The 21855-nt window shown below is 50.4% G+C and overlaps 1 protein-coding gene across 2 annotated transcripts in view; it reads left to right on the forward strand.

Moving 5' to 3' along the window:
• Positions 1-6369: 6369 nt before the first annotated feature.
• NR3C1 (nuclear receptor subfamily 3 group C member 1) overlaps positions 6370-21855 on the forward strand; it is a 61818-nt gene continuing 46332 nt past the window's right edge. Inside the window, exons 1-2 of one of the 2 annotated variants that reach the window (XM_064724626.1) lie at positions 6370-6676; positions 8494-9682. In XM_064724626.1, the coding sequence (XP_064580696.1) occupies positions 8508-9682 (1175 nt within the window). In that variant the 5' untranslated portion in view covers positions 6370-6676; positions 8494-8507. Of the gene's footprint in view, positions 6677-7630; positions 7734-8493; positions 9683-21855 lie in introns of those variants that run through there. The other variant, XM_064724627.1, reaches the window with a different exon arrangement.

Genomic DNA, 21855 nt, shown 5'->3' on the forward strand with positions numbered 1-21855 from the left:
AATCAAATGCCAGGCTGAATTTATAATGCACTGAAGATTATAATGCACACAAGGAAAAGCAAGAAAAACAAATGAGTGTGTGCCATGACAAGCTGTAAATTAGATATTGCCACTGGAGATATGGAGTTCTTCTGAGACAAACTCCCCTCTGGCTTTCAGAAAAATCAGCTGGAATGCTCAGAATGATGAGGGAAGGGAGAGAAAAGAGCTTTGTGTGACCATGCCTTGTATAGTGTGTGTGCTCCTGGTCGCCCCTCTCAGCAAGTTTATCTTCGATTTAAAAGGTGTACAAAGGATCAGGTGATAGGATTGGGGTAAAACAGCAGCTTTGGAGAGCACACCCTCTTGCTGGATTCCGTGGTGCTGGAGCCGGGGCTGAGGCTCCTGTCACTGTGCCCTGCCCCTGGGAGCTCTGTGACACGAGGTGTGACACGGGACACACATCCCTCTGCTCCCATGTCTCAGCCCAGCCCCAGCGAGGGCTGCAGGGAGAGCAGGAGCTGCAGGGGCTGCCTCCAGGCTAGTTCTGAACAAAAAGTGCGAGAGGCCCTGCTCCTTGAAATATTTTAAGTGAGGCTGTTTCTGACAGAGCTGCTGCTTATTTACACTGAAGTGCTTCAGAGCCGCTCGCAAGTCTGGGTTTCAGCGCTGCTGGCAACACAGAAACTCTCAGGTGGCAAAATAACCACCTGTTCTGGAGAGCCTTGTGTTTCCAGACTGTTTGGGCTGTCTCTAAACTCATCTTTAAATAAGACAATATGATTTTCCTTTTGTTTGTTTTCTCTTTTCAGCTCCAATTTCTGTGATGTCAGTCTGATGACAAGCACAGTCCCACAGAGAAAATACCTTAGTAAGTCTTTTGGTTTTTTATAATATCTCCCAACTAAATCACAGAAAATGCCCATTTAAAGTAGCAGTGCTTTGAAAGTTATATCCATGTAAATATTGGAACAACAAAACACAGGGAGTAAAGAGGATGGAGCTCAAAGGATAAGGACAATTAAGCTCTTTTTCCATAAGAAATTAAAAGATCGAGACCTTGCATCAAATTAATTTCTACCTTATTCCCTTCTTGTCTCCAGGAAAAGCATTTTAATTTTTTATGTCCCATCTCCTTACCTAACTCCCTTTGAATTCTCCCATTTTGGGTTTGTAATAGTTAGGAAAAGGTTTAAAAATCCTTTCTTCATATGGCACTCATACTGCAAGTTTGAGAATCCTTCCCCTTGGCCCCAGAGATTGCCTCAGGCTCTAATTTAGGAGCCATCCAGGCTACTAAACATGGCAGAGTTTGGAATTATGGGTTCAGTTTGAAGAGGCACTATATCTCTTGCTGTAAAGGCAGATGTTTTAAAAGGCAAGTGGTGTTTCATAAAACACGCTTTTAGTGGTAACATTTTTGTTTTGTTCATACCTTTGCTTACATATTTCACTCCTGAGTCCGAGCTGAACACTCTGCCAGTGTCACAGCTGAATTTGTTTCATTAGTGAGCCCAGCTGCACATAACTCTGCTTTATTGCTGACAAGCCCTGGATTTATGGAACGTGCTTTGGAATCACCAGCATGGGGAAGTAGGACTTGCATTAAAACAAGAGGTGTCAGCCTGCTGTGTGCTGCACTTCTGCACTGGCTCTGCCATGGTGGAATCAGGTGGGAATGCCGTTCCAGAGTCCCTGGGAACACACAGCTGTGCCCACGCTGGTTCAGCACTGCCTTGGCACTGGTGGCAAACTGCCCCTTTGCAGCAGCAGCAGCACCACAACGTTCCCGAACAAACAAAGGAGCTCCCAACACTGCTGTTCATGGTTTCTGCTTGCCTGGCTCCCTGCACATGGCAATTCATGGAACTGCTGAGCCACATCAGGCTTCACCAATTCACCTGTCCAGGTAACTGCTCCCTGTCCCCAAGGACAGCTGAGCCAAGGTGCCCCCGGGAGCTGCCTTTGGGTCTCTGTGACACAGGGAGCCCCTACAACCCCCCTGCCCATGGAGGGGCTGCCCTGGCAGTGCCACAGAGCCCAGGCTCCACTCAAATCTCTGTGCCACTGGCTACTGGATTTCAGCAGGCACTGTGCTGCAGGAAAAAATAGGGCTGCAATCAAAGGTGGCTCTCTTCTCGCAGGCATCCTGTAATTAGCTCAAGTTTTCTTTTTTCATAGAGAGGTCTTGATGCATAAACCAAAGGTTTCCTTTTCCTTGCATGTTGTTGCCAGATGTTTCTGCAAAGCTTCAGAACAACAAAGTTGTTTGTGTGTACTTGCACATGACTTCACCCCATGCCTGTCACAAAGTGCTCCTCCTCCTCCTCCTCGTCAATTAACCCAATTAATTCCTCTCCCATTCTCCCCTCCATTTCTGAGCGCTGCATTTCACGGTCTGTCTGTCCCAGCACCTTGGAGTTTCAGCCCTTTGTCACAGATCCCACAGGAATGTGTTGAGCTTCAAGGTCCCTTCCAAGCCAGGCCATTCCACGATCCTTTAGGGGAAGGAACAAAGGGATTCAGGATGAAGCAGATCAATACATGAAAAGAGGAAGGAGCTGGGAAGGAGAATGCCACAGAGGGAGAACTACAGAGTGGTTCATGTAGAAGTGAAGGACCTGGTGGGAAATCAAAGCACAAAATAGACCCCAGCAGACAAGGGCTACCCTGGGAAATACAGGAAAAAACATGGTAAAAATAGGAAAAATACCAGGAGTCATTAATGCGAGGAGGAGTTAGGAGGGCATGGCCCAGCCCCTCTGTGCCTCTCTGTGTCTGACCACAGCTAATGGCAAAAGCACACTTGGAGTGAGCTGAGAGCCAGGAGCCTCCCCTGACAAGGAGGATGCTGTGGTGTCCTGCTGGTAAAGCAGCAGCTCCTGAGCCGTGGGAGCCACAGCTGGGGAACATCCTTATCCCATTCTGGCTTCCCTGCAGAGCTATTGACAGGCTGCAGGCACTGCCTGAGCCACTTTGATGTATGCTCAAGAATTAAACAGAATTACTCTCAAGCTGATAGGAAACAAAATGCAGCTCCTTACAAGGCAACCGAGATCTTCAAAGATTTGGGCTTGGGAAGAGCCTTAGACACTGGGCATGTCACTGCCCTTGTGGGAGAGAGCAGATGAAACTATAAAACTCTGCTTTACATGAGCTGTCTGAGGCACAGCTACGGAGCTGGCATTTCATAGGAAAAGGCAACACAACCCTTGCTTTTGGAAGTACTTCCAAGCAGGCTTAAGGACTTTAGGATTTGTTATGTGTGGAGTCCATACAGCCTTCATTCTGTAAATGCAAACTCTGATCTTTCCCCGTGTGACTCCACTCTGAGATGCTTCCTGTGGCCCGCGTTCTGCACGCTCCCTTCTGTCAGATGTGACAGGATCTGCTTATCTCCAGGTGCCCCCATTGTCCACGCTGACCCCAGGCAGATTTATGGCAGCTTCTGGCAGCCATAGGAGTTCCCTTCAGATGTTCTTTCTGACCTTTGGAACGCTCCACACAAAGCTCAAAGTGCCTCCTGCTTCCATGAATTGCCTGATCTCTTCAATGAAAGCCATAATTATGTTTTAATGATTTAATAATATTCTCCACTTCTATATTTTAAAGTCTATATTTAGTGTTTTTTAAGGTCAAGGCTCATTATCTCTGCAGTATTATTACATTGTGGCATAGGAATGTGCAGCCATTTATAGATTTTTGAAATCTGTAGTATGACAATTGGCACCACTGTCCCCACAGCTCCCCAAAATTCCTGGAGCTCTGGGCTCCCACCAGACCTGCACTTGGAAAAAAAAAAACAAAAAACAAGACTTTTTAAAGCCTAACTTACTCCATGCATTTGTGTAAATTATGCATGATGAGTTGTATTTAACTCTGACCATCATCACATAACACGTTGGAAGTTGTTCTGTATTGGATTCATGTTAATGTGGTAAAACAGCCTGAACACACAGCTGATCAGCTTTTACATTACATTTATTTTTACAGTGTAGGAATGTCCTAGGGAACACTTGTGTCCAAAGGAGAGCGAGAAGAGGTGGTTTGTGGGGTGGTTGAGCCCCAGAGGGCTGTGTGAGAAAGGTCTGTGCGGCTCCAGGGGAGCCTGGGGCACAGGAGCATCCATCCATCCATCCATCCATCCATCCATCCATCCATCCATCCATCCATCCATCCATCCATCATCCATCCATCCATCCATCCATCATCCATCCATCCATCCATCCATCCACCCACCCATCCATCCATCCATCCATCCATCCATCATCCATCCATCCATCCATCCATCCATCCATCATCCATCCATCCATCCATCCATCTCCATCCATCCATCCATCCATCCATCATCATCACATCCATCCATCCATCCATCCATCCATCCATCCATCCCATCCATCCTCCATCCATCCATCCATCATCCATCCATCCATCCATCCATCCATCCATCCATCCATCCATCCATCCATCCATCCATCCATCCATCCATCCATCCATCCATCCATCCATCCATCCATCCATCCATCCATCCATCATCCATCCATCCATCCATCCATCCATCCATCATCCATCCATCCATCCATCCATCCATCCATCCATCCCCGGTCACTGTCACTGCCCCTGGGACGCTCCGGGCTGCCCCTGCCCTGGGAGCACCTGGAGAAGGGCAAGTCTGTAACATTCTTTATCCTGTACTGTACCCTGCCCACCCTGCCAGGGTACAGTAAAATTCTGTATAATAACTAAAATCGGGTTCTTTTGGATCAAAATGACATTAAGATAAAGAATTACTCATTAGAGAAGGAGTGTTCTCCCCATTACTGTACAAACCCAGCTGTAATTAAGCATCTGAACCGCTGTTTATAAACAGATGTTCTCATCTAAATGTCTTAGAAATAAACAGCTTGGTTATTCCAGTTTCCCCAGACTACAGAAGGAGCTACAGCTCTCCCCCAGGCTGGTGTTCTCCCACACGTACCCTAATATTTGAGTTCCCCAAATTGCAGGGGTAAGAGGCGTCTCCAAATGCAGGACAGTTTCTGCAGCAGGACATTCACAGAGCAATAGTGTAAATTTCCCAGGTCCCAGCAGCACTTTGGGATTTCATGCTTTGAGAGACGTCATTGCCTTTATTGAACAGCCAGGACCTCTGCAACACCCTGCACTGGTGACAGAGGTTTCACAGTCTCTGTGAACACTCTGACTTCTGCTATTCCAGTTCCCTTGCATGGGAAGAAGCGTTTCCTGCGAGCTGTAAATCCATTGCATCATTCAAAATGCACCGCAAGACAGTTTTGAGGGCTGCTTTAAACACATCTTTCAAAAATGGGGAAAAGCTACAATTTTTAGAACCATTTTTCATAACTTGTGGGGGAAAAATAATGTTAATGTAACATTTTGTGCATGTGTTTTGCATTTTAAAAGTAAAACAACTGCTTCCAAAAGTCAATGTGGCTGAAAAAAACCTTATAATTTAAAAAACACCAAGAAGGTATATAGTTGTGCTGTAAAATCTCAATCTTGTCCAAGCCTCTGCCAAGGCAGGGTCACCTGGGGGTGACACAGGAACATGTCCAGGTGGGTTTGGGATGTCTTTAGAGAGGGAAACTCCAGCCCCTCCGTGGGCAGCTGTTGCAGTGCCTGCCACCCTCCATGGAAGGAAGTTCTTCATGTTGAGGTGGAACTCGTTGTGTTTGAGTTTATTGCTCCTTGCCCTGTCACTGGCACCATGAGCAGGGTCTGGCACCATCCTGTGCCAGCCCTTGGAGATGTTGGTATGGATTGATGGGATCCCTGACCAACCCAGCCCGGCTCCCACAGTCCCTCCTCGATCAGAAAGATGCTCCAGACCCCACAACATTTTTGTGGCCTCCGCTGGATGCTTTTCAGTTGCTCCTTGTCTCACCTATAGAGCAGAGCCCAGAGCGGGACACTGGCTCCAGCTGTGCCATGCCAGGGCCAAGGAGCAGCATCTCCCCTTGCCCTGCTCTGCTGTGTCCTGCCCCATTCTGCCCAGCCCTGTCCACTCTGTCCTGCCCTGTCCACTCTGCCATGCTCTGCCCAGCCCTGCCCCGCTGTGCCCGCTCGGGGCCGGGCCCGGCTGCACTTTCCCGTCTCGGCCAACAGGTCGCACCGTTCGCCCTCGGCTGGGGCTGCCCCGGAGCCGGGCGGCGGCGGCGGGGCCGGAGCGGGGCTGGGCACGGCACAGCAGAGCGGAGCCGAGGCGAGCCGGGGCGCGGAGCAGCTCCGGCCGCGGCCGCCCCTCGCCGAGCCGCTGTCTCCACTCCCTCTCCACGTCGGGGAGGCGGAGGGAGGGAGGGAGAGAGGGAGGGGACGGGGAGGAGGCGGCCGCCGCCGTCCTCCATTTTGTGGCGGGGGCAGAACCGCCGAGCGCGGCGCTGCCCGGCGGAGGGACGGGGCGGGGAGCAAGGGGGGGCGAGGTCCGCCAAGGCAATTAGCGCTAATTAACGGAGGGGGCGCCGCGGCGGCGGGCGGGGACGGGTCAGGGTCTGGGGCCCGCGGGAGGAGCAGCGGCAGCGGCCGGAGCGGCATCAGCGGCGGCGGGGGGAGCGGTGCTGCCGCCGCCGCGGCCCCGAGGGGCGGCTGTTGACCCCCCCCCCAGCCGGCTGCCGCCCCCGCCGCGGGGCGCCATGGCCGTGGGCGGCTGAAGGAGCCCCAGCGCCCTCCCCCGGACGAGGTAAGGGCGGCGGGGGTCCCGCGGGGCTGCGCTTCCCCCCGGGAACTTGCCGGGGGGGTGCGGCGGTGCCCGCAGGAATGCCCGGGGCGGGGGGAGCCGGGCCGAGCCGCCCCCGGAGGAGCTCCGGGCGGGACGGCGGCGGGAGCGGCGGCGGGGCCGCCCCGGCGGGGCGCGGGGACCCCCGGGCCGGGCCCCCGGTGTCCGTGTCCCGCGGGAGCGGGGGGCGCGGGCGGGGAGCGCGGCCGAGCCCCGCGCGGGGCTGCTGCTGCTGCTGGAGTGGGTGTGCCAGGAGACGGCTCAACAGGTCCCGACACATTTCTCTGAAAACTGTACTTTGCAAAGGCGATTTTATTGCAATCCGGCGGTTTTAAGTATTTGCAGCGTTTTCCGCCCTTGGGCAGACTCTCGCAGCTGATTTTTGACACGTTTCCTACGCTGGATGATTCGCTGCCTTGTTTTTTTTGGGCGTTGGGGGAATTGTCAAATGAAATAACTACCTTTTCCCTCCCCTCCGTGTAAAAAAGGAAGAAGGCAGCGCTGGAGGTATTCTCGTGTTTTCTATATTTTTTCCGGTCGCTGTGGGGTGTCCACCTTAAGCAGCGCGGCGGTTCGGGTGCCCCGCGGGCCGCGCTCCGGGCTGCGGCTCTGGGGCTGCGCTCGCCGGGCGGCGCGGACGGGACCCCGCGGCCCCGCTGCCCGGAGCTGCCGCCGCTCCGCCGCTCCCGCCCGGGACCGGCTCGCCCGGGCCACCTTAAGGTTTAACACGTGGGGCCTTTTCGCCGCTCGCAGCCGTAACTTTGCGCACAGAAATAGCGGCGGGGCCGCGGCTGTGGCGGTGTCCCCGTGCCCGGCGGGAGGGGACAGGCTGGCAGTGCCCCCCGGACTGCGGCAGTGCGGGCTGGGCGCTGCCGGGGCAAGGCCGGACACCGTGTCGGAAGTTTGCCCAAGAATTTACAGTATTTCTCCAAATATTTATGCTCTCCGCTGAAAAAAAAAAAAAAAACAAAAACAAAACCAACAACCATGTAGCAAATACAAACATCTGAAACTTTACGAGGTTTGTTTTCAGCGTCGGGTGTGTTTGGAGAGTAGCCGTGGACGGGTAGAGTGCTGGAAGCTAATAAAAATCCTGCTTTATTTTTAGTTAGATTTTCTTTATAAATTTGAGACGTATTTAAAGAATTGTGCGGGGTTTACTGCGAGATAGGTGGGTTCCTTTTTAAGACTGAACCCGTGCAAAGGTGGCAAACGATGTGTTTTTTGGTGGGGAGGTCGAGTCCTGGGGAATGCTGAACCACGGAGGTGCCGCCTCTGGGAGCTCCAGACCTGCTCTGCAAGGGGAGAGCTGACTTGGAAAGGTGGCAAATGTCTTTTTCCCCTGCTCAAGCTGTAGTTACGTATCAGAGAAGTTTACCTGGCAAAATTTGTAAACTGGGTCCTTTAGCAATTCTTACATTTCCTTAGTGCTGGGATGGGTGACAGAGCTGGAGAGTGTGTGCACAGATGTCACGTGCTGTATGTAGCTTGATTCTGAGTTGTGTGCAGGCAGACTTACCCCTTCCTCCAGGTTTAGCAAAGCTTTAAAATACATAGTTCCTCCTCAGTAGACAGAAACCAAAACCTAAAACCCCCTGAAAACAAGTGCAGTGTGTCTGAGAGACATGGCACGTGTCAGCCCAGAGCGTGGTGTGCCGTGCCTTTGCTCTCAGAGCAGCTGAGCCAGGTTCGCCAGGCAAAGGATTCAGACTTTTCATTTTAAAGCTTTTATTAATGTGTCCTTGCTGTGCTGACTTTGACTGCTTCTCATCTTTTTATAGTTAATGGTAAAGTAATGGATTCCAAAGAATTGCTTAACCCGTTGGATCAAGATGAAACCAGGAAAAATGCACTCATCAGTACCAAAGGAGGGATCGTGATGGACTTCCATCCACCCTTCAGGGGTGGAGCTACTGTCCAAGCCCCTGTGTCTACATCTCCTCTCCCTGCATCTTCTCAGTCAGATTCCAGTCAGCAACCTGCTTTGGCTGACTTTCCAAAAGGATTAGGAAACAATGTGCCTCAGCCAGACCTTTCCAAGGCAGTGTCGCTCTCGATGGGACTGTACATGGGTGAAACAGACGCAAAAGTGATGGGAAACGACCTTGGATTTCCGCACCAGGGCCAAATCGGCATCTCTTCTGGAGACACGGACTTCAGGCTCCTGGAGGAAAGTATTGCGAGCTTGAACAAGTCCTCGAGCCTGGCCGAGGACGCCAAGGGAACCGCGTCTTCTGAGGGGCCGCTCGAGCCGGATTTCCCAGGCATGGCCGCGCGCGGCGGCCCCGCGGAGTCGGGAGCTGCGGTCCAAGGCCAGGTGGGCTCGAATGGCGGCAACTTGAAGTTGTTCTCTGAAGACCAAAGCACCCTGGATATCCTCCAGGATTTGGAATTGCCGCCGGTGTCGCCGGGCAAGGAGCCCAACGGGAGCCCGTGGCGGCTGGACCCGTTGCTCGATGACGGCGGCTTGCTGTCCCCCATATCCGCGGACGACGCCTTTCTCCTGGAAGGAAGTCTCGGCGAAGACTGCAAGCCTCCTCTTTTATCTGACACTAAACCTAAAATTAATGACCGTGGTGACCTTTTACCCAGTTCCAAAATGCCAATGCCTCAAGTGAAAACAGAAAAGGAAGACTTCATCGAACTGTGTACTCCCGGCATCAAGCAGGAAAACATGGGCCCGCTTTACTGCCAGGCCAACTTCTCCGGGTCGAACCTGCTGGGTACGAAAGTCTCGGCCATCTCCATCCACGGTGTCAGCACCTCTGGGGGACAGATGTACCACTATGATTTAAATACTGCATCGCTCTCTCAGCAGCAGGATCAGAAACCAATTTTTAATATCATTCCATCTCTTCCTGCCGGGTCAGAAAATTGGAATAGGTGCCCGGGATCGGGGGACGAGGCGTTGGCTCCACTGGGAACGCTCAACCTCTCTGGCAGACCTGCTTTCTCTAATGGCTATTCAAGGTAATTAGTTTGTGTTGCTCTTTATTAAAACGCTACAAGCGTGTTTAGCACAGCTCCACGCATGCTGGTTTGTTGCCTGGGCTTTTTTTCCTTTTCCATTTGGTATGTGTGGATGATCAGACATCACTGGGAAGTGTTTATCCCACAGTACATCAGCTTTAGACAACTACTTAATTATTGGCATTAAAGGGAAGAAAACTTGAGGGGAGCTGGCATGGTCTAAAAAGTAAATAAATAAAAATAAAACTTCCAAGATACTGCCTAGAGGGAGAATCGAGTATGTGGTAGCAGGATCCATACACAGGCAGTATGGGAGGAAGTATTTAAACGTATACAAAAGCTCTTTCGTTCCCAGGGGTTAGAGGATCAATCACTGTGGGCTTTTTTTCTTTCCTAGCATTACTTAAATGTTATGCACAAAAATAACTTGGTTGCTGGGTAAATTTCTAGAATTACATTTAAGCTGAACTCGAGTTTTCGCTGTGCTTAAATGTAAGGCATTTACCTTACATGGACAAGAAGATTCCGAGTGGGGAATACTCAGCAGCTTGTTCAATAACTGCCTTTAGAAAGATAAGAGTATTTGCAGTCGGGCTTAAACAGACCTGGAATTTAACTCCAAGTGGAACGGCAGGAGGGGTTTGGGGAGCTGGGTCCTACCTGTGGCCGGTGCCTTGGTGGGTGTGTTTCCTGCAGTAATGCAGAGGTGCAGCTGTTGCAGGGCAGCGCTGCTGGAGGAGCAGCTCTGGGATAGGTGTGCTGGGCTGTGCTGCTGGAATGGTTCTGGCTCCAGGGGAACACACAGATGTGTCTCCCTCAGCTGCTCTGTGTTCAACAACTGCACGAGCAGCGTGTGGCCTCCACAGAAGAGGGGGATTTGTTAGAAAATGGCCCTGCAAGTGCCTATACAGAAACGTGGCATTTGTAGGCTTTTCATGAAGGGTCTGGTTTAACATTGTGGGTTTTACTGCTCTGCTGACAGTCGGCTCCCCAGGGTGTTCCCGCCAGTCCCGGGGCTCTCCCTGCGCGATGTTTGCTCCATTTTCCCATGGCTGGAATGAAGTGTGCGAGGATTCCTTCTTTGTTTCAGGAAGACAACTTTTAGCTTGCTTTCATTCTCGGTTTCTTTCATAGGTTTTGATTTCTGTTGTAAATGTTTTCTTTTTTCTTTGGAGTGTTTAAAGTTTTGGGGTTTTTTTTCTTTGAAGTGTTTAAATTTCTAATGTAAGAGATCCAGAAAAGAAAATCAAAATCTGTGTCTGGACTCTACTTTGATACGTGAATATTGAGCGTGTCTCACCATTTATTTCAACAGACTAGAAAAGCTTTGTGCTAACCTTTTGCATAATTTGTCCTATTCCGTGTTGTCTTCAGTTTGTTTCGTGGGCGTTTTTTTGAGTTTATTTCCTCTGTTCTCACTGTATCTTTAATGATAATCATAAACTTGGTGTCAAAGCAAGAAATGTCTCTGCATTGGGGAGGAGGCTTTCAGGGACAGTTTAAATAAGCAGGTTCCCCCGAGGTGATGGAAATGTCACTTGTGAGGGTAATTCCGAGGAGCTGCTGCCCGGCTGTGTGGGCAGAGCTGCCTGCACTGGGGTGGGTGACAGGAGATGGCTGGGGCTCAGCAGCGTGTCCTGTGTGTGATCCTGGAGGGATGGGCAGCTCCTCCGGGCTGGGAGCATGGCAGAGCTGTCCTGGAGGGAGCGGCAGAGCAGGGGGAGATGTTTTGGGCTCTCTGGAGCAGTTTGGGACAGTGCAGGAACCATCCTGGAGCATCCCAGCACCAGCTGCCTTCTCCTCTGCCCAGGGTTATCCATGCTGGGGCTTCAGCATTGACGTTCTTGCTTCCTGCAAGGTCATCTTACATTTTATTGCTTCCTTTTAGCCCTAAGATAATGCCTTTTTTTTTTTTTCTTTATGGAATGTGTAAAGAATTTCGAGGTGGCTCCTAGCTGAGCTTTGCATAAAAATGCATTATTCACAAGTTTGTGGAAGCTGTTCTTACTTCCCAAGGATTTTTATACACTTCAACTATGAAGTCCATTTCTAAAAACAACATTGTTTGGGTTTGCTTTATTATTTTTGTTCTATAACATTCAGGCAAGTCCATCTTCCTTTTACAGTGTTTGAGGTATTAATGAGCCTTGGGTTTGAAGCAGGAATTTTTTTTCTTCTTGAACCTTGCCAGAAATATTTGGTCTAAACTGGGTTAGTTTAAGGTGATGTATTGTGGATTTGTTTGTTTTTCTTGCAGAAGACTTAACAAAATTGGCATTTGTTTTAGAAACAAAGGAAGGACTCTCTTGCCAGGTTCCCGTGGTCTGGTTTTTTTTAGGTACTAAATGTGAAAGGTGGAGGCTGGGATTTTGAGAAGCTTCAGTTTCCAGGAGGAAATACTTTCTGGTGTTTGTAGAATTATTTGTCTACTAATAACGTATTAATTGTGGACTGAACATAGGGGAAGAAAAGCTGCAGTTCAGTCCTGGTGCTCAGGTTGTATTTAATCTGCCTGCTTAGTGGGAAAGCTGGAATGTTGTTTTCGATCCACTCAGGCTGGAACTGATGTCATGCCATTTCTGAGTGGTTCTGCTCCTCCAGGTAGCCCAGCACGCTGGCTTTAATGAGACAAGTGATGATCAGGCCCAAGCAAACCAATCAATCGCAGTGAACTGCGGGAGGGATCCGGAAGTTAACGGGCAGAATGCAAACTTCAGGAGTTTGATTGATGGGAATCAATTGGCAATAATCAATAGGCTGCTGTCGGTGGAAGAGGCAGCTGGGGCCTGTGCTGAGCAGGGAAGCTCTGAGCTGCAGCTCCTCTGGCTCCAGCTCTGAGCAGGGCAGCCCATGAAGAGGGTGGACAGAATAAAGGGGAGGAAGAAGTAGGATAACAGACATTTTACCTTAGATTGTCCTCAATGGCGGTGAGACAGCAGCTGGAAGAGGAGCACATCGTGCTGCAGTGCTTCTCTGAGGAGCTGGAGGGTTTGCTGGCGTCCGTCTGCGATGGGATGTTGCTGTGATTTATTACACAAACCCAGGGAAAACCGTTCCATTTCAAGGAAATGGTTTTAGCAACACACACTCGTGGGGCTCTTGCATGGTATATACATTAAATCCTTCCCTCAGCTCCTATTGCTCTGACTTCCTGGAGATGTGGCTTGTTATGGGGGGGGTGAAGGATGCTGAGAACCAGCCCAGCAGTGCAGGGTTTGCTCCCACAGCCAGAATTCACAGAAACTGGGCCCCACTGGCAGTGTTATGGCTTCTCTTATTACAGTTGAAATTGTTCCTAGTACTTAAGCTTGTGGGGGATAAGGATCATTAAGGAAGTTTAAGAAAGGGCAAGAGCTGAGAGAAGCCATTAAAGAGGAGGAGAGTCTGGAAGGAGGAAAAGTTTCTCTGGTCGGTCCCAGTCCAAAGCCTTGCTTCCAGAAGTTACCCTTCTGCCCTTCTACCCCTGGCTCTTTAGCTGGGCTTCTTCTTGGGCTCAGGTGCTGTGGGAAGGAAGGGAAGGCCGGGGTTGTTGCCAGCAGTGGTAAAGGTCACTTGTCCGTTTGTCTTGCCGCTTTGTTTCCCTCGGCTGCTGGCCAAGGCCGGTGGCTTGGCAGGGCTGGCTGCAGGGCTCTCAGTGCTGCCTGACTCAGCACGGGATAATGTATGGGACATCCGCAATCGGGGCTTTTTTCATCGTTCTGCTGTGATAGAAAACCCAGGCGTGGTGTTTGGAGTGCTCGGGGTTCCAGCAGGCTGTGTTGTGATTTGTCAGCTTAATGCAATACTGTGCTTGGGGCTTTGACTCGGGAAGTACATGGTGAAAAATCCAGTTGTTTTGGCAGAAAGGGGTGAATCAGGAATGTCCTGCAGAATGTGCTCCAAGGTGCTGTGAAAAGGTAACTAGATAAATGAGAGGTCATGTGAGATGTAATCCACTTTTCCCAGTTTTGGCTGATCGTTCCACCGAGCTCATAGCCAAGGAGGTTGCTGTAAGTCCAGTGCAAATGGTTAACTATTGCAAATTTATTTCTCCTGACAATGATCTCTTTTAAACTTAATTCTAGCTTATAAAGCAACCTTATTTTTGTTGTCCATACAATTTTTTAAAAAAAAATATCTCCATGGTTAAACTCTTGTGCTCTCCTGCTGCCAGTGAAGGCAAAGCTGTGGTTGAATGAGTCCCACTCACGAATCTTCCCAGAAATGTGAAATACAGGTATTATCCAACTCCTACATTGTATATTTACCATGCTGAAGATTACTTTTACAGTGAGAGCAATTTGTCTTGGGGGAAGCAAATTTCCCTTTTTCCCTTATTGCTGCTCATTTTGGAAGTGAGCAAGTGGTGCATATTCTGTGTGTATATGTAACTGCAAGCTGGAATTATTTCTGCACTGTAAAAGGTTCCCGACTCCTCTTTGGACTGGCATTCATTTTTGGGGTGGTTGAAGCCAGCCTGAGCTGCTGTCCCACCCCAAGGTGCTGCTGTAGTGTCATGAGTGCATTCTGCAAACAGTCCCCATGGCATCAGCCTGGGGGAAAACACCATCCCAATAAAATCCCGTTTTCAATCCAAGTTACAGGCGATGGGAAAAGCTTTGTAGAGCCGTAGTTACAATTACCTTGGGTTTGTGCTGTTAAAATAACTGTGAGCATCACCTCTGGTGTAGAGAAAGGAACCTGGAAATGCCTTTGTGAAGTGATCAGCTTGGAACTCAGGAGCACAGAACAAGTGTGTGTGCAACAGCGTGGTTTCTGGGCAGAACGCTTGGATGTGCTGAGTGCTGTGCACCCAACCCAGGCAGTGTGGGTTAAGCTCTCTTTGGTTTCCCAGCCTTTGTCTCCCAGAGTCTCAAGTATGCACAGATTTTAATCTTATTTGCTGAAGAATTAATGTGTGGCACTGTTGCATGCACAGATGATTGTTCTCATCGCAGGGATTTTCCGGCTGATTCAGAGCAGTGTGAGATCCATTGATAACCATTAGTAACAGCCCCTGGAGAGGGAGCTCCATTGATGCCCTTGCTCAGCCAGCCCAGGCCCTGCAGAGCAGGAGTTAATGCTGCTCTCAGGGCTGGCTCTGGAAACGCTGGTCAGATGCTGTCAGCGGATGGCCTCGTCCCCCTGGGACAGGAGTGAACCAGTACAGCTGGAAGAGATGACACACGCAAAAAAAGAATAATTCCCTCTCATTGTCTTGGCTCTGACTCCAGAGCAGCTCTGTTGGGCTGTCTGTGGGAAAAAAACAAAACACAAAACTGCCTGTTTCTTTGCCCCTTTGTGAGGTGTGACCATTGTGGCTGTGGCATTGCTGTCCCCTGCAGAGGGATGTCAGCAGAGGGTCACCTGCACGGAGTGAGCTCCATCCGTGGGCTGGAGCACTGGGTACCACAGCCTTGGGGGCTGCTGGGGGGCTCTGGCCGTGCAGCTCTTGCTGCCTGTGGGCAGGAGGAGCGACAGGGTTGGCCTGTCCCCCTGTGAAGCCAGTGCAGCACCCAGCTCCTTACTGGGGTGTGAGTAACTGTGTTCCCAGGAGTGCAGGGTTGGGCTGGGGGTACAGCTCAGCGCAATTACTGTGTCTCACCTGGGGACTTTCCTCCTTACCTCACCTTCACTCCAAAGAAGGTGCTGTGCCTGTGCCTCCCATGTCCTGGTCTGGCTCAGCTCCCCAAACCTCTGCCATGGGGTTTCCTGCTGGGATTCCATCCCTGGATGGGGCAGTGTCTCCCTCTGCTCAAGCCGTGCCTGTATTGCTTGAAATAGAACTACAAAACACCTGAGAGAGGGATTTGCTCCCTGTCCCGTGGCCTGGCCCGCTGGCTGTGTCACCTCTGTGTCCCAGAGGTGTCTGGCAGGAGCAGGAGGAGCAGCTGCAGCTCCTGGGGCTCAGGGAGCCTGGAGCTGGCCTTGGAGTGCCGGGGATGGACATGAGGTCAGGATTTCTCCCTGCTTTAGACTCCAGGACACGGTGTTACTTACCCAGGATATCATGTAGAGTTCTGTAGCCTGGTGCCTTAAATCAACAATCACCACAATTGTCTGGGTTTCTGGAGGAAGTTGTGCTCTTCAGAAGTCATCCTGACATGGAGTGTGGAGAATGTTTCTGTGCCAGCCCAGTGTATTTCAATCCAGCCAGTGCCAGGGGGTCACCATTAAACCTCCAGGCTCCAGCTCTACCTTTGGAGCTCCCAGTCCATGCTAAATCTTCCTAGAAAATTACAGTCCTGATGTCCTTTGGAAATTAATACCCCACACACTGCTGATACCCCACTTTGCTGTGGGGATGCAATATCATACACAAGTTCCCCTTTTTGATCGAATATCTTTGTTTTTGTGACTTGCAAATGCAAAAGTACTGTTGGGGAAGGAATTCTAAAATAATGATCATGTCTTTCTTGAATTCAGTTCACTGCTACTGTAATTTAGTAAAGAAAACTAGTTTCATATTGGATTTTACAGTAATACATTCTTCATACTATTTGTAATATGTTTGTACAGTTACTGTGTGTCAGAAAGCAGCTGGAGATCATCAAATTTCTGCACCACGGTCACACAAGATTTAATATGAAACTTGTGAGCAGCAGGGCGCCATTTACTCTTGTCTTGCTGTATTCAGACACTTCTTATTTCTCATTACTTTTATTTGTGTAACTGAGTTTAAAGTTAGCAAGTATTGCTCAGGATGGGACTTTTATAAGGAAATGAGGGCACAAATGAGTAGTTTGCCTCAAAATACTACTTGAGAAACTCCGAAATGCGCTGTAGAGTCAAGGAGGAGCAAATCATGAAGTATCATTGAAGTGTGTCATCTGTTCTAGAAGCAAATAATGGAAGTGATTTCGCAGCTCCCTGGCTTGGTTTTCTATTTTCCAAGAAACCTGGAAGAGGTCCTGTCATTGTCCTTACCCAGAGGATCCCTTGTGGTGCACTTCTGGGTGCAGCAGGGGCTTCAGCCTTGCCTTACGAGAAGCTTTGCAGGCAGGGGTGGTCTGGGGGTTTTGGTGTGTGTTCCTGTCCCCGAATGTTGGAATCCCTGTTCCTGCTGGCAGTTCCCATGGAGGAGAGGGGCTGGAAGGTGGGTGACCTCTTTGCTCACAAGTGGGCAGCAGCTTGGCTGCGTCTCAGTGGTGAGGGGGGTGTGAAAACAGGATATCTGGGGTTAGACATTCTGTGAGAGTGTTACAAAGTGAGGTTCTGCTCTTAGATGAGAGTCCTGCATTGCGCAGCTCCTCTCCAGCTGTGTGAATTGGGTGTGACGGGAGGGTTTCCATGGATCTCTTCCTTCCCAGCTGGCTTTGGGAAGGACAGGGCTGCTGTGCTGTGTGTGCGCCTGGCCTTGCTTTGGGCTTCAGCCTGCGTGGGGTCCCCTTGCCTTCCCCTGCCCTCCCTGCCTGCTCTGAGAGAGCCCCTTGGGCTTTGGGGCTTCTCAGGGCCCTTCATTGCCAAGCTCAGCAGGTCCCCCCTGCCCTGAGCCAGGAGTCTGCAATCTGTGACACAAACCAGCAGCTGATGCTGTTTATTTTCGCTGTCAGGGCTCGGAGAACCTGCTCCGAGGTGTGGTGCTGTGGAGGGATGTGGTAACAGGGTCTGGGAGGGCTCAGTGTGGCCGAGGAGCTGGGCCAGGGCCAGGCTGCCCTGTTGGAGCACCTCTGACACCGCGGTGCCCCCGGGCTGGGCTGGGACAGCGGGGCTGGGGGGCTTTTGGGGGGCTGGGTGGGCAGGGGGATCCGGGCTAGGGTGGGCTCAGGGCTCTGTGCCAAGCTGCTGTGCTGTGCTGAGCTCCTCACTCATGCCCACAGAGCTGTCTCAGAGCAGTCTCACTCAAAAATGAAGGGTGAGGGGGGCTGTGAGTACAGCTGTGATGTATTAAATTCAGCATTTTATTTGGGATTTCAACAGCTTTTCAGTTGGCCAGATGCTGTCAATTCAGAATGATGTTTTAAACCAGCACACCTATCCACAGGCATGCTGTCCATTGCTGTGTACCCATCTATTATTTCTCTTATTTTTTCCCCTCCCCTAAGAGTTTCTGTTACCTTTCTGAAGCAATAACTTCCTAAAGCCATCAGCAAGGTTTTGGATAAATCCGTGCTGAAAACATGCACGTTCTGCATGCACATGTGTGGATTTGTTGTGCAAGAATGCACTTCAGGCTTGTTAACTTCAAAAACAAAAACCAAAACTAAATAAAGAAAAGAACTGACAGACTTGATAGTTTCATGTGGATTTCAGTTTGCATGTGGATTTCAGTTTCCTACCACCCGGCTGTTGTTTTCTCTCTTGTATTTTTCTTCTGTGGGTTACTTTTGCTACCAGGACCTTTGATGCTTTATTTTGCCTGATGAATTTCTGTTAATCTTGTGTTCCATACGAATTGCTCCCAAATCAATTGTGCTGTCCCCATATGAGGGTGATGTAGGTATAATTAGACTTTTTTTTATAACGGACTCTGCATCTTGGTTCTGTTAAAACATGGACTAGATTAGCACATTAGCCAATATGTGAAAAAAAGTTGTATCTGAAAACAGACTTTTAAAACAGCTTTAACAATTAGAAATCTTAAACTTCGTATGCAGAATAGTTTTTGGATGCTGAAGATGTGTGGAATTTAATTTCACTTTGCACCTTAATTTTAGTAAGATAATACACAATACCATACTGGGGGAGGTACTGCCTGTTGGTAAGGACTGGCAGTGACTCCAGTGATGGCACTGGAGTTACCTTTGGGGTTTCCCAGACCTGGCTTTTATTAAAAAGTCATTTCCAAACAGAATCATTTTGGCTGGAAAGGCCCTTCTGGACCATTGAGTCCAAGCTGTGCCCAATATCCCCTTGTCACCAGCCCAGAGCACTGAGTGCCACGTCCAGGTTGTTTTCTGTGCTTTGCTGGGATTTCCAGACATGAATTAAAATTAGTTTGTAGGGAATGATCTTACATCTTTGCCTTTTGATTAAAAAATTATGTAATCCCATTTGGAGGAGAAGGAAGACTTGGAATGCTTTTGGGGTTATTTGCTTTGACCCAACAATCCTGATAAGCTTTAGGGTTAAAAGAAAACAGAAGGTTGAATTTATGCTGCTGTTTGAAGCAGCGCAAAGTGCAGCCATGATCCTGGATCACAGATGGGCTCTCCCAGCTGGGATAGCAGTGCTGCTTTAATCCACACTTCAGCAAAGGCTTTTTCTCTGACCTACTTTGGCCCAGCCCAGGCCTTTGAGAGCTGCCTTGGCCACCCTGGCTGTGGGGAGGCTCTCTGGTGCAGGGTCTGAGTCCTGCTCTGCTGTGAGTTCCCTTGGTTTCATTTTCGTGTCGCTGTACCAGTTCTGCCCTTCCTGACACGTGTTTCTGCTAAGCCCTGCACATCTGCCATTTTCTGAACTGAAAAGGAAGCTTCTCTGACACCTTCTTTTTTAACAAAACCCATCTAACAAGTTCTGTGCTGACTTGGTTTCCGTAGCTGGAGAAGACAAGTCTGTTCTCATGCAGTGCCAGGTGATTTGCAAGTTCTGTGCAAGATTTGATAAAAAATCTAGTGCTGAAACTCCCTCATGTGAAATGTAAGTGTTGTAAGAACCCGGGTGCTTGGAATTCTGTATTATGAGTAGCAGAGCATTCCTTTTTCAGCCCTTATTGAGGGGAGCAGTTAATATTAGGATGCCTGCACGACAACATCCTGAGTCATCGAGATACTTGACAGCTACTTTCCAACCAGAGCAACTGGTTTGACAAATGAGCTTGGACTTATTTTATCACTTTAAAGATAAATCTTTAAAGACTCTTTTAACACGTTAAAGGTTGGGACATGTGATATTTTATTAAATAACAATCTGGAGGTTTCTGAGTCCACTTATTTTAGTGGCTGAGCTCGTTCCGTGTGGCAGATCAAAGCCCGGCCAGGCTCAGGCATACCAGTGGGGAGGAGGAAGTGACTGGGTTTCTATTCCTGGCTGACCCCAGCCTCGGAACCGAGGAAGAGCTTTAAAGGAAATGCAGCATTCGGCTCTCTGAATCTTTCCAAGTATTCAGAAGTGCTACCAGCGCTGGCTTCCTGCATGCGGCGCTTCAAGGCGTGGACATCTTAAAACTGTCCTAATTTCAGAATGAAAGAGGGCTGACAAGGGAAGCCCTGAAATCCATGGGAATAGCAAAACTTGCCATTCCAGATTTTATCAAAAACTTCCAAACCATCCCATTTTTACCTGGCAGGCAGCTCTGCAAGCCCAGGCAGGATGGGAAGGGATGGCCAGAGCCCAGTGGGGCTGCTGGCACAGGGTCTGGGCAGGGAGAGCTCCATGGGATCAGTGCAGTGCCAGCCATCCCCTGGGCTGGGTGGCTTTGCCCAGCACACCTGGAGGAGCTGCCAGCCCTCAAAGATGGTGTCTGCAGTGAACCAGCACTGTGATGGAGCCCCTGCAGCTGCCCAGGAGCTGGAGCAGGGTGGGTTGGGAGCCCAGCTCTGCCCTTGGCACAGGGCAGCCTGTAAACCTGCAAGGGGCACAGGTTGGGAGCCCAGCTCTGGCCCTTGGCACAGGGCAGCCTGTAAACCTGCAAGGGGCACAGGTTGGGAGCCCAGCTCTGGCCCTTGAAACCTGCAAGGGGCACAGGTTGGGAGCCCAGCTCTGGCTCTTGAAACCTGCAAGGGGCACAGGTTGGGAGCCCAGCTCTGGCTCTTGAAACCTGTAAGGGGCACAGGTTGGGAGCCCAGCTCTGGCCCTTGGCACAGGGCAGCCTGTAAACCTGCAAGGGGCACAGGTTGGGAGCCCAGCTCTGGCCCTTGGCACAGGGCAGCCTGTAAACCTGCAAGGGGCACAGGTTGGGAGCCCAGCTCTGGCCCTTGGCACAGGGCAGCCTGTAAACCTGCAAGGGGCACAGGTTGGGAGCCCAGCTCTGGCCCTTGAAACCTGCAAGGGGCACAGGTTGGGAGCCCAGCTCTGGCCCTTGGCACAGGGGCAAGCTGTAAACCTGTAAGGTCACTGAGCACGTGGAGGCTCTTGCGAAAGAGCTGTCCTTGCTCCTGGAAGGAACACATCATTTCTGATACTGGGATACTCACATCAGTGTCCTGGGCTGCTCTGAGGATGGTGGTCAGCTGGCAATCCAGTCCACCTGAATTGATTGGATTTGCTTTTTCTCCTTCCTTTAAGACTTTGACGTGATTCCTTGCCAGAGGCCATTTCAAACGACAGAACCAGCCCAACAACCCCCCCAGGCTGTCACAGAACTGGAAGAGCAGTTCCTTGTTGGCTGGGCAGTGGGGCAGGATTTGGGGTACCTGGGGAGTGGTTCCCTGTGGGTCAGCACTGGGCTGGGGAGGGAGCATGCACAGAGGGCTCTGGGCTGGCTGATCCTGAGCTGTTTTGGGTGCTGGGTGCCAGGCTGGACAGCGCTGTGAGCACAGAGCCGGGCAGAGGGAGCTGCAGCTGGAAATGCAGGGCTGGCAGCCTGGGCAGTATTATCTGTGCATTGCCTGCCCAGGATGGAGCTCAGAGCTGGGCTCAGGAAGGGTTTGGCTGTCCCTGATCCTCTGGGCACACCCTTAGCTCAGCGTGCAGGTGGATGAGGGCGTTTGTCAGCAGGGAGGATGGAGGAGCAGCTGTGGCTGTGCTCCCATCCCAGCACTGCCCCTTCCCTCCTGCCTGCTCTCACTGGCTCCCAGAGCACTTCTCTGCATGGCTTTGGCTCCAGTGCTTTAGAAATGGTCCCCAGGTGCCACCAGATAAGCGGCCAAAATGGAGGGAGGCAGTGGCAAATCCAGGGGGGTTATGGTGATGTCTTCCTGCACAACACTTTTTCCTTTCCTCATTTCTGATATTGGGATATTCACATGTTTGTGTATTCCCTCCACCCCATGTGGTAAATTCCATACTTCGTTTTGTCTTTAAAATTTCAGATAAATCAAGGTGATTGTAGGAAACAGGCTCTGCCAGATGCTGCCTGGGAGAATTCCTAAGGGCTTGAAAGCCATCCTTCACTTCTTGCATGCTGTAGTCATCGTTCCAGAGACATCTAGGAAATTAAAATCTTCTATTATAAAGACAGGTTACTCTGTCACACATATTGCTGTCAGTAGTTCCCCTGGCTGTCCCTGTTGTCCCCACACGCTTTGGGTTGCTGTACCAGCTCTGAGAAATGTTCTTTTCACTCCTGTGCTGCTGACACAGATGTGCCACCA

Source organism: Zonotrichia leucophrys, chromosome 13, assembly GCF_028769735.1.
Source record: "Zonotrichia leucophrys gambelii isolate GWCS_2022_RI chromosome 13, RI_Zleu_2.0, whole genome shotgun sequence".
Lineage (NCBI taxonomy): Eukaryota > Metazoa > Chordata > Aves > Passeriformes > Passerellidae > Zonotrichia > Zonotrichia leucophrys.